Genomic DNA, 12,271 nt, shown 5'->3' with positions numbered 1-12,271 from the left:
CTATCTCTATCTCTCTCCATCTATCCCTCTCCATATTATGCTAACTGTTATATTCCTGCGACAATCCAGACCAAATCAGAATCTAGACTGAGTTATTTATATTCATATGAATATGGAAGTAGTTTCGAAATGCTTATCTACTGACAGCATAAAAATTAGATTGACGTATGCTATATCTCAAGAGAGTGATTTGGTCGTGAGATATGAGTTTAAACGGGTCGCCGCAGTAATGTATGACAGGCAATTAATGGCTATGCCATCTTCGTCAAATACCAACAAAAATTATTATAGATGGGATTAAAGGAAGTGTGTCAGTTCACAAAATAGCTTATCACTCGATAGGGAAGAAAAATACTTTCGGTCGAGGTTTCAGATCAAAATGAGGCCGTAACCATGGCAATACAATCTGGCGTCACGATGGTTTTGAGTTTTCAGTTTTGAGAAAGTATAGTACATACCGGAAAAAGCGCCCATCAGTTGAAATAGAATTGATTTTTTGTTTGTTTAAGGAAACTAAATGTAATGTATTTTCTTACATATATTATGTGGTTTTTGTAATACTGGAGTGGAAGCAAAAACGAATTGAGTTGGAATCGAATTGATTTTGAAAGACGGAATTTTGTAAAGAAATTGCGGCCATATGCATTATGGTGTATCCTTGAAAATACATAACACCATCGGAATTTAATATGACTGCGCTAAGGAAAGGAAACTCATCACCAAACATTATACAATCGCATAGCAATAAGCCTAACAATTTGTTTTTGTAATCAGCGATGAATGTAGTTTCCTAAAAAATAAGAATTAAAGCTCACATTAAGTAAGCCATATGCTTTTTAGCCGTGCTAAAGCCAGGGTAATAATCGGGAGCGCCAGGAGGGTCAAATCTGACTGACATGAGCGCTATACAAGAACCCACTATTATTATTATTTTTTAAAGGAATATAAGTCAAGTAGGCCTAGTCAATGTCATGGGCTTTCTATTCAGCGCCGTAGGAAGCAGCGTGACTCTAAACTCACCTGTGTTAACTTACCCGGGACTTTCTCTCGTTATCGGAGGACATTCATTGTCCTCCAATAACGGTCACCTCATTGACTAGCTATTTGAAGGCGTGCATGCACATTGTTTATTGACGATAATGACGAACCTATCCTAACTCCACCGCTCCCTTCACCGCTCTTTGTTTAGCTTCGCGTCTCCACAGCACTCAGAGTCAAAACTTATTTCACAGATAAAAGACTGGGGAAATAGATGAAGAGAAGGAAATTGAGTCAACACAATTTCCCCGTTAATATGAGGGCGGCAGGACAGTCACGAGAGGGGTCGACTTGCAATTGAGACAATCAATGGGGTTAGAAAAACACTGTTTAATTCTGATCGTGCTTATAGCCGAAGGCATGCCATAAAAATAACACCCCTCCTATAATTATTGCTGCTATCACTACCGCTTATGACCCCAATCCGAGATAACCGCTCGCCTATCATGCACGTTGTGCGAGGTACTACTAATTCTTGAAAGAACTTTCATCGATAGCGCCCAATTCGTATTAAAATGAAAGGATTCACTATTCACTCTTTAAAGTAAAACTAGATCTTATCAAACAAGGCAACATTATACAAAATATTTATATTCAGCAAACTAGAGGCTCCTTGCGTTTTGTTGTACATCTATGTCAAAAGAGGTGTCGTGGTCGAGTGGATACGTCGCCGGACTGTCGATCACAAGGTCCGCGGTTCGAGTCCCGCCGCGGCACTAATATCATTTGGCAAGACATTAATCTACATTTGCAACACTCAACCCATGTCATGTAAACGGATACCTGGCAGGAATTAATTCCTTGAAATTGAAATGCTGGAGCGCTGTATAAAGCTGGGGTAATAATAATAAATGCGCCTCGGAATATAATTATCTAGACTAGATAGATAGACGGCGCTGTAGAAATGCCTAATATTATTACACGTATTTTGATCTTGAAAAATGGACATTAAATTATACACTCATCTTAAAATACTTGAATTAGAGTCGGATGACATAAAACTATCTATTTTAAACTAATGTCTATTATTTCCGATTGCTTAGTGGAATGCACATTGCAGAATGATGAAAGGTGTGAAATGTAAGCTGAGATGGATATGAAATTATGAAAACATACGATAAAAGCAATTGTTTCGACCGCAGACCCCCCCCCCCCCTGTCATTACCAATACAAGCTAATGATTTTCTTTTCTTTTCTTTTTCACTGTTGCTACTGTATGACAATAGATCAGCTCAGGCGAATCTCAACTTCTTCCCTTCTTTAAATTTGAACTAAGTGACTTGTATCAGAAATATATTATATTCTAGGTGTTCGTATACACGTGCAATCTCATGATTCAACTTTTTCCTTTCGACGTGCATCACATTTCATTCTAAGCAAATTATTGCAGAGGTAGTACTTGTGATAGTCATTCAAAAGGAATCCATTTAGAGATAGCAGGCGGTGAGACGGAGAGAGAAGATATTGTATTGATAAATTGCCTTCAGCGAGTGGCGTTATTTTACTTTACAGAAAACGCTTTTAAGAATTGAGCATTGAATATAAATAAATGAGCAATAGGCAATAGTCTTGAAAATGGGAGGTCAAGGATTTTGTGTTTATTTGACTGTATCCATCTTACCTTAATATTCCTGTTGGATTCAGCAATCACTCTAGATATCTCTAGACAAGTCTTGTTTGTGTTTATCATGGTTATAGTGAAACGATACAGTATTGTGTAAATAACCTAACGTGAAAGAGGGCAATAGGGACGTCTCATTCCAAATTCAGCTTGAAATCAACTCTTTTTTTTATCATCTCGATCCCAACTGTCAAATTTGTCATACAGCTTTTCATGATTCTGGGCTAATATGTAATATGTATTCTTATTCTGCACATTGTCTGTTAACTAAATCAATCGATTCCAATGATAAAGGTTATTTTTTTTAAAGCAAAATGATCGAAATCCTTCCTCCCACCTCCCCCCCCCCCCCCTTCTCCCTCTGTTTCTTTGTTAGCAAATACGTATTACCAAATCCTAGTCTCTCCCTCTCCCCTCCTCGTTCTTTCTCTCTCTCTCTCTCTCTCTCTCTCCCTCGTCTAAGTGTCAAATTTTCTCCCGAATTGTTTTTTCATTCATTCTCTCCTTCTCTCGCTCACACACTCTCACTTTTTTTATTCGTCCCCTTTTCTCTTTCCCTTCGTTTCCCCATCTTTCTCTCCCTCTCACATTCTCGTCCCCTCGTATTGCCCACCTCTCTTATATTATTTTCTCTCCCCTCCCCCTCCCCTCCCCCCTCTCTCTCTCTCTCTCTCTCTCTCTCTCTCTCTCTCTCTCTCTCTCTCTCTCTCTCTCTCTCTATCTCTCTCTCTCTCTCTCTCTCTCTCTCTCTCTCTATCTCCCTTCATCCCTCTCCTTCACTCTGGATTCATTTCCGAGGCCCTTTTTTCATTATTATTGAAATTTAAACATTGACAATCATTGCAGCATGATGAGAAAAATAATATTGATTCCGTTTCGTTTTCTTATTAATAACATGCACTCAGCTCAAGGCTGTATGTCTATCGACAGTCATTATTTCTCCAGCTCCCATTAATGTGCCTGAATGTATGCTACTCGTGGACGGATCGCGCTTTCATTTTGAGAATATTGTATTCATAATGACTGGTGCGTTTAGTAGAACAGTGTATGATATAGACTGAGTGATAAAATCCAAAAGCCATTAATTCCTCTTTTCGTCGTCTTCTTTTTCTTCTTCTTCTTCTTCTCCTCCTCCTTCTCCTTCTTCTCCTTCTTCTTCTTCTTCTTCTTCTTCTTCTTCTTCTTCTTCTTCTTCTTCTTCTTCTTCTTCCTCTTTCTTCTTCTTTTACTCTATATACAGGTAGATATAGTTCAAGCTAAAAGTCATATTTGTGATTTTGATTTTTTTTGGGGGGTTTAAGTTAGGTAGTAAGTTTTGACTATCTCACATCCTTTGATCAATAATCACATTATACCGACGACGAGTGATTGGATAATAATCTGCATTTCCTAAAACATCGAAACTCTTTAGCTACTTAACCATCTTTCTCGAATGATTTTTAACCCATTTTCCCTTTGGGGCTTAGACATAAATAATCAATTTATAATTTATGAGTGGAAATCAAACTAGAGACATTAAAAATTAAACCAGATACATAATGGTTCCCTTCCAGCAAAACGCGTCCATCGAGTGGTTCCAATTATGACAATGTAAACACCATTTCCTTTCAGACGCCATTTACAAAACACACAAACTCATCAACACGCCCTCAAAAATGAGATTATTACAGAACTAAATTTCTTCTGGCAATGTGAACGTGTTACTTCTCGCCCACGGCTATCTATGCTATTAATATTATTTTTATTGTCATTGTCAAAATTAGTATCCTTTTTATTATTATTTTACTATTGTTAGTATTGTTATTGTTATTATTATTATTATTATTATTATTATCATCATCATCATCATCATCATTATTAAAGAGGGAGAGGAGGAAAAGAGACAGGGGACAGCGAGAGACAGTGAGAGGAAGAGAGAGAGAGAGAGGGATGGGAAGAGAAGGGGAGTGGAAGGAGAGGGAGAGAAAAAGGTAGGCGATGGAGAGAGAGGGGAAGAGAGTTAGAGTGAAAATTAATACCTGAAGAATTCTTTGGGGACTACAAGTTTCGATGTGATTAGAAATAAAATTTGGCTCTTTAATTTAACGGTCTATCAGGTATCGTATGACTGCAATAAAGGATTGTAGGAACATGCCCCATTACGATTGCAATAATTACGTTTTGTATAACCTTCAATCCGTCTTATACAATGTCGTTTTGGTACTGGCTGTGGTATAATGGGGATTATTAAGATCGTGATAAAAAGAAGAGTATTTCAACTCTCATTCCAAATCAGTCTACATAATATACTAATTCAAAGTTTATCTTGCCAAAACATACAAAGCCAATATCACATCCTTATCCCCTTATTATAAAAGGGACTTTAAATTGTCTTTAAGATAATAGACTAGATAAATAAGATTTAAAGTGAACGTAGTGTTATCCTAAACTTTCCACAGGTTGGGGCCCATGTCGGATTTATTGAATAATGTTGTTTGTTCAGTAACAGGTTATTCTTAAATTGAATGTTGGAACGATAATAATTTCGTAAATTTGTCTAGTTGGTTCGGCAGATATGCTAATGCACATGTTGAATATTATCATATAACTTTGCTCAACTATGGGGGGCGCTTTTGTATCCAAACTTGACCTGTAGAGTATTTCAAGACTTTAGTATACGTCACGTCGTTAATAGGGACTTTTAGATTCGCACGAAGACAATGGGGACTGCTACGATCGACGTCCTTTTAATGCACTGCCTTGAATGGAAGTCACACGTATCAGTCCACGCAAATCTAAAAGTCCCTAATGCTATCTATAGTCATTTAAACTTGCTCAATAAAGCTACACTTGGCGTGTCCTCACACATAGAGGAAGCGAATAGCATGTCAAGCATGATGGAGAAGCGAGGTTAATAATTATAATATTATACGGATGTTATATGCCCTCCAAATAAACTTTGATGTGATGAACAAAAAAATCTACTTCGGTCCTTTAGTGATATACTACACTAACAACACGAATGTATTTGATATACAATATACATCAGGATATTGTATGATAAAATGGTGAACCTTCTGAATTCATATCAAGTCATCTCCTTCTTAAATAATTTCCATGTATTAACATCTTTCTTCCTTAACCCTTTTACTACAATGAGTAGATAAATCACGAACGAAGTCAATTCTGGCCGTGGTTTCGAGTTACCACAGGTTAACCTATTCAAATCAGTTTCAATCTCCATTAAGGCGGAGTACACACATTAATTTCTCTTATCGCCTTTAGCATCGATACTTCCAGTGAGTGTGCCAACGCCCAATTAGGTAATTCAAAACAGTGCAATATTTTGCGAGATTTAATCTCGCCAATGAACACATGTGCTGGTCAACTCCGATCTGAATATAAATTCTAGTTTTGCATAGATAAGTCTTTACAAGTTGGTTTGTAAACGTTTGGGAGTGTTATTGGTGAAAATTATTGTACAAGAGGTCACTGGTTCGATCTCTGCTCAATGTCTTTATCCTTGTATAGGGGTTTTGGTAAATAAAACACAGAAAACTCGGCATATTTTGAGTCTATTGTATATAGATCGGTCTTCATAGCCTTTGCAAGCTTCTGTAATTTAACATCTTAGGGTAGACATTATTATACCATAGCAGTATGCATTGCTATTCTGGATACGTGTTACTCTAGTTTTTTGTAATATTTTCCTTAATGATGTGTGTGATGACGCATATCTCAGACTATTAGATTCATCACACTTGGCGAGAACTGTTCATCCAATCGCTTGCGCCTTCGATGATGCATTTGTCATTTTATCTTAACCTAATTCTCTCTCTTGTTCTATCTCTCCCCCCCCCCCCACCCTCCTCCCTTTCCGGGCCCCATCTGCCTCCACCCTCCTTCCCTGTATCGTTCTTTATATATTTCTCTGTTCTCCTGTATGAATGAATTTATCATTTTATGTCTCTCTTATGATGTCTAACCTTTCGTTTACTTAAACATGTGTTCCCACCCCTACTCTAATCTCCCCCTCCCCCCCCCCTCTCTCTCTCTCTCTCTCTTTCTCTTTCTCTCTCCCCCTCTCTCTCTCTTTGTCTCTCTTTCTCTCTATCCACTTAATATTTACATATTTATCTGTCTATCTATTCATCTCTCTGTTAATCTTTCTTGCTGTTCTCTCTTTTATCATGCAGGTGCCTTCGTACTCGGTGGTCTGAATCCCGAGCTATACAAGCTGCAGGACGAAGAGGAGGAGTCCAACTACCCCGATGACCACATCGGACGAATATGGTTCGCTGTTGAGTATGAGCTCGAATCCGAGCGCCTTGTCGTATCCCTCATTAAGGTAGGATGAACATCTATCTCTTTCTCTTTCTCTCTTTCTCTCTCTTTCTCTCTTTCTCTCTCTTTCTCTCTTTCTCTCTTTCTCTCTCTTTCTCTCTTTCTCTCTTTCTCTCTTTCTCTTTTCTCTCTCTCTCTCTTCTCTCTTTCTCTCTTTCTCTCTTTCTCTCTTTTTCTCTTTTCTCTCTCTCTTCTCTTTCTTTCTCTCTTTCTCTCTTTCTCGCTTTCTCTCTTTCTCTCTCTTTCTCTCTCTTTCTTTCTCTAAACAATTCGTATTAATGTATGACTCCATACAAACACAAGGTTGAACATTATTCTTCGAGAAGATTTAGTAATACATTTAGTTAATACATAATATGCGCTTATGCATTTACATGTTGCCAAATCGATGTCGATTAACTTTTTGCTGTATCACGGAACCCCTCCCACACACACATACACACACACAAAAAACGCCCACACTACGTAGTACTAATCGTACTAGATTTTGATAGTATTAAAATCACTGAATATAGGCCTATCGAACAATGTTATTCTATCATCATTGATAAAATACTAACACCTTCCCTATTATAAAGGACATTTGGCATCAAAGGGGGCAACAAACATAATTACCCCTTGTAAATAGCATAATAACGATAATGAAAATAATGATGATAATGATGATAATAATGATAATAATAAATGTTAATAATAATAATAATATTAGTGGGTTCTTGTATAGCGCTCATGTCTGTCAGGGTTGACACTCCTGGCGCTCCCGATTATTACACTTGCTTTAGCACGGCTAGCATTTCCACAATTATTACCTCGGCTTTACCATGGCTGTCATTATGGCGCTCTTGTATTTCAAGGAATGAATTCCTGCCAGGTACCCAGTTTCCTCAAAATTGGCCGAGTGTGAAAAATGTAGATTAATATTTTGACACAGAACGCGGCGGCACTCGAACCGCAAACAATGCGCTCCACAGTCCGGTGTCTTTTCCGCTAGACCAGGACACCTCCATATAATTGATATACTATTCTACTTGTGTTATCGTGGGAATAATAAATAATAATAATTATATTTCGTTTTTGTCTCTATGCGCTTCCAAAGAGCTTCGAAAACTACCAATGTCCTAGTTTTCAGTTTGATAAGACCAGTAATGAGCACGTGAATGCGATGCGTGCCGATTCAAGGCTAGCTATCACGAAGGCAGTCACGAGTCTTTTTGTTCCCTGGCCGAATGTTATTGATTTAACGAATACCATACCAATGGTCCGCAAAACTGTCAGCAGTTGAAGTGATGTATCATGAGTCCTTCCAATTTCAGTTATTGTTTTATTTCAAAAGAGATTTATTGAGAAGTACTTGAGATGTACATTTATTTCACTTACTAATCAATTCTAAGAAAGAAATCACATATTAATCATAGAAGGCACATTATCTTGTTGTATAAGAAACAGTCATTAAACCATTACATTATCAAACAAATTTTTGGTTTCATTTTGTCTTTTTTTTTTTGCACACCCAGTCCAAAAACCTACCTAGTAGAACATTAGGCAATGCCAACCAGTGTGACCCCCTGGTGAAAGTCTTTCTACTTCCGGAGGAAAGACGTCATCTACAGTCAAAGGTCAAACGGAAAACTTGCAACCCCAGGTTCGACGAGAGCTTCGTCTTCCAGGTATGTGAAAGTGAGAATATTTCATCCAACGTGATCAATTATTTAATGTAAAGATATTGTAATGTGCAAATGATGCAACTTTCTGTTTCATTTCCCTGTTGAATTTTTCATCAAGATAAATGATTATATTGTCGCTCGATTTACGTTCCCCAGTTGGGCTTGCCAAAATTGGATTCTTGATCATTAGAAAGATTTTCAGAAAGAAATTCCCCAAAACAAATTCTTAGGTGAGCTATTTAAAGTAAATCATGGAAGATTTCCTCAACAGTTTCACAGATGTTATCCTAAATTCTGAAGCTGGAACTCTGGCAGTCACTTGGTAGCAGCTCGATTTATTATGTTTCAGTTTAAGACGCAAAGCCTTACATTTGTTCCCTGTGGAGGAGATGAAAACCAAACTTATTTGGCAACTGTTGTAAATACGACAAATTGGCAGCTTCTTTCCGTTGCTTACACGGGGTATTTTCTTAATACGCTCCATATGATGATGACTATGATGGTGACAATGATGATGATGATGGTGAGGACCTTGCTCGTATAACTGTTGTAACACTAGACCCCGCTTTCAAAGCAGCTATCCAATTTAATTTACCTACACTCTATTTTTAAACAGTTACATACCTTAAATTGGTGAACACAACATTCAATAAATAAACACAAAAATAAAATAATAAATAATTAAATGAATCATTTGTTTGATATTATTATTATTATTCTTTGTCAGGTCACTTTCAAAGCTTTGCAGCAACGCACCCTTCGTCTCTCCGTCTATGACGTGGATCGCTCCAAGAAGCACAGGCTGATCGGTCACAGCACCTACCCTCTCAAAGATATGGACTATGAGGCCCACCAGAAGGTCGTTATGTGGCTCGATCTTGAGAAAGAAGTAACCGAGGTAGGTGATGATCACCAGGAAACAAAGCTTTTTTTCAATGACAATAATCAATGACAACTCTGTTGATAACCAATCAGAAGCAAGGATTTCAGTAGCCTATAATAAAAACTGTCATTTGTCACTGATGACAAGTTTTGTGAAACACCCCCCCCCCCCCCAGCGGTGTAGCCATTGGCGCGAGAGCCACATCCCTTCAATTGTGCGGCGAAAAGAGGAAATAAAAGGGGATTAACTCCAGAATACCCAACTTCTTATTACTCAATATTAGATTTAGGGTAAGGGTTAGAATTTAGTTGAGGGATTAAAATCAGGATTATAAGTTTATGGGTCAGGGTTAGAGTAAGGGTTTCTTGTGATGAGCTATTCCGTGGTTGTTGCCAAACAAAATCGAGAGGAGGAAAGCAACAAATAATAAGGTGATAGGACCCCCTTTCTCACCATGCTCTAGCCCTCCGACATGCCCCCCCCCCTTGCAGTCCACGATTGCCCCCTCAATGGTTAGACCCATCCTATACTACGTTTGATCACGATTTGCCTTCTAAATCTTAGACATGTTCAGTGCTCCTGGTTTCTGTAGTTCTTCTCAGGGTGTGTACTTCACATTGACATAATATTCGATACAATTGACAAATGGCGAAGGGCGGCACGTTCTGTAACTGACTTGAGTCTTTAAATCTTATGTCTCGAGGGGTGATCCTTACTCATGCATTGAGCTGTACTAGGGATGGAGCAGGAATGACGTCACATACTAAATGTATGAGAATAGGTGGTCATTTGGAGGGGGAAAAGGGCGAAAGAAACAATAGCGAGTGAAGAACATGATAGATACTCCTTATAGCACGGCGAGGTTGGACGTGGGCGCATAGACAACTGTCTTACTTGATAGCACTCTCTTGAAGACGTGTGAGTACTTTGGCCACTTAGGGCAAGGTTGAAGCCTTTCTTGATGGGTGCATCAATGATGCAGTCTTGAAGGGATGCTGGTGACGCAACTCTAGAACCAAGGCTCTCTCTTTCTTTGACCATTGATATAAAATAAACTAATGCAGAACCATGAATTTTGAATAAGATGTCGAGATTGCCTCGATATATAAGGTGGTAGTGATTGAAGAGAATGAGAGCTACTGAATAACTTATAAACGTATCTTAGGCTATCATAGCGCCGTAGCGGGACTAGTGATCCGTTGAATATCAAGTCATTATGGAATGTCCCCAGTTTACAGATAACAAAGCAAAGTGAGATTTTGATTTCTTTTTCAATGTGTATTCTGTTCTTATATAATCAATACCTTGCTTTTGATTTTTAACCCTTATATCAATACCAACTACGTCATTAATACATATAGGGATCACGGAGCAGTTTCTACTCAAATTATTCAACAAACCATCGAAATTGATTCCCCTTGTTAAATGCATGGATCATTTGTACGGCTAGGAGCTTACAATCAAATACATTTAAAGTCATTAAATGTGCATGAGGATAGAAATCCCTTCAATTACTCTGACCTTTGGGACAAATAGGAAGCGATTAACAAGTTCAGCACCCGTTCAGACTTTCTGGATTCGATTAGTGAGTGGGCTCCGGGTTAGATGGAAATGATTTCTCCATCACTCCCGTCTTTTCTCACCCGACAGAAGCACTTTCCCACTTCCCGCATCTCTTTTAACGCGCGCTTTCTAACGCACCAAGTGAGATGCACAACCCTTTTTGGTAAACGCAAATCTCGTGCATGAATCACAGATTAACTGCGAGTGTTGTCATCGTTGAAGACGATGCCTGGGGGAAAGTTGGTTGCAGCGGGACGTGCCCATTGCCGAGCTTCACCTACAACTGGAGGGTATTATCATCCACGGCTTACTGAGACAAACAATTCCTGAAGGCGGAAAGAATTATTCATGAACACGTCCACTGAATCGATAAGGTGGCCCAGAAATCCGGGCATGCTTGGGAGAAGATAGCATAGGCGATGACAGTAAGCATGGACAGACGGATTTATAAACATAAGGAAGGATAAAGGGATAGAAGGAGATATGAACAGACAAAGATAGAGGCACAGGAATAGAAAAAGATGATGGAAAGAATATGACGTAATCGGAGATAATTTTAGCATAGGGAGTTGAAAAGCAAAACAGGTGCAATAATAATAGATCGCAAAGAATTATGTTTAATAACATATAGTTTTAAATATGCAATTTTACAATATTAATAAATAATAACCCGAAACTGAAAAAGGCATAACAGGCACTTGAAGCTAAAATTTGATGTTTTATGTAAACAAAAGTTTATATTGCGATGGCGAGAAAACGTTACCTAAAAAGGCCTATCAGGTCACTACGATGAGTCGATTCTTTTGAATACTAACGTTATTTTCATTATTCAGGAAATATGTTTAATGAGAAGTAAAACAATACTCAAAATCAAAATTGGGGTGCTCTAAACTTGTAAAATGCCTAGAGGACATTTCCGTATGCATTGGAGGCTGAATGGGATTTGATATGAAACACACTACGAATAAAATGTTATCGAAAAAGGGCTTTGATGTTTTCTATTGATTAGTTTTGAGGCTGTAAAGAATTGATTCAACTACAACACAGAATAAAAGAACGTGTCTTCCATGTTATCCTACATAATGAATCAGACCTTGTATAATAATTGACATAGTGGTTTGCCCGCTAACTGGGGAGTGAAAGGAAAAAGCGTGAAATAATGGAGAGAAAATTGATTGA

The 12,271-nt window shown here is 38.2% G+C and overlaps 1 protein-coding gene across 2 annotated transcripts in view; it reads left to right on the top strand.

Moving 5' to 3' along the window:
- LOC580697 (synaptotagmin-15) overlaps nucleotides 1-12,271 on the top strand; it is a 34,768-nt gene that overhangs the window by 16,828 nt on the left and 5,669 nt on the right. For both annotated transcript variants that reach the window (XM_030979068.1, XM_030979067.1), the window contains exons 4-6: nucleotides 6,835-6,986; nucleotides 8,497-8,649; nucleotides 9,374-9,544. In XM_030979068.1, the coding sequence (XP_030834928.1) occupies nucleotides 6,835-6,986; nucleotides 8,497-8,649; nucleotides 9,374-9,544 (476 nt within the window). The remainder of the gene's footprint in view (nucleotides 1-6,834; nucleotides 6,987-8,496; nucleotides 8,650-9,373; nucleotides 9,545-12,271) is intronic.

Source organism: Strongylocentrotus purpuratus, unplaced genomic scaffold (genome assembly GCF_000002235.5).
Source record: "Strongylocentrotus purpuratus isolate Spur 01 unplaced genomic scaffold, Spur_5.0 spur5_scaffold_10, whole genome shotgun sequence".
In the NCBI taxonomy this organism is placed as follows: domain Eukaryota; kingdom Metazoa; phylum Echinodermata; class Echinoidea; order Camarodonta; family Strongylocentrotidae; genus Strongylocentrotus; species Strongylocentrotus purpuratus.
This window is presented reverse-complemented; position numbering and strand designations above follow the sequence as displayed.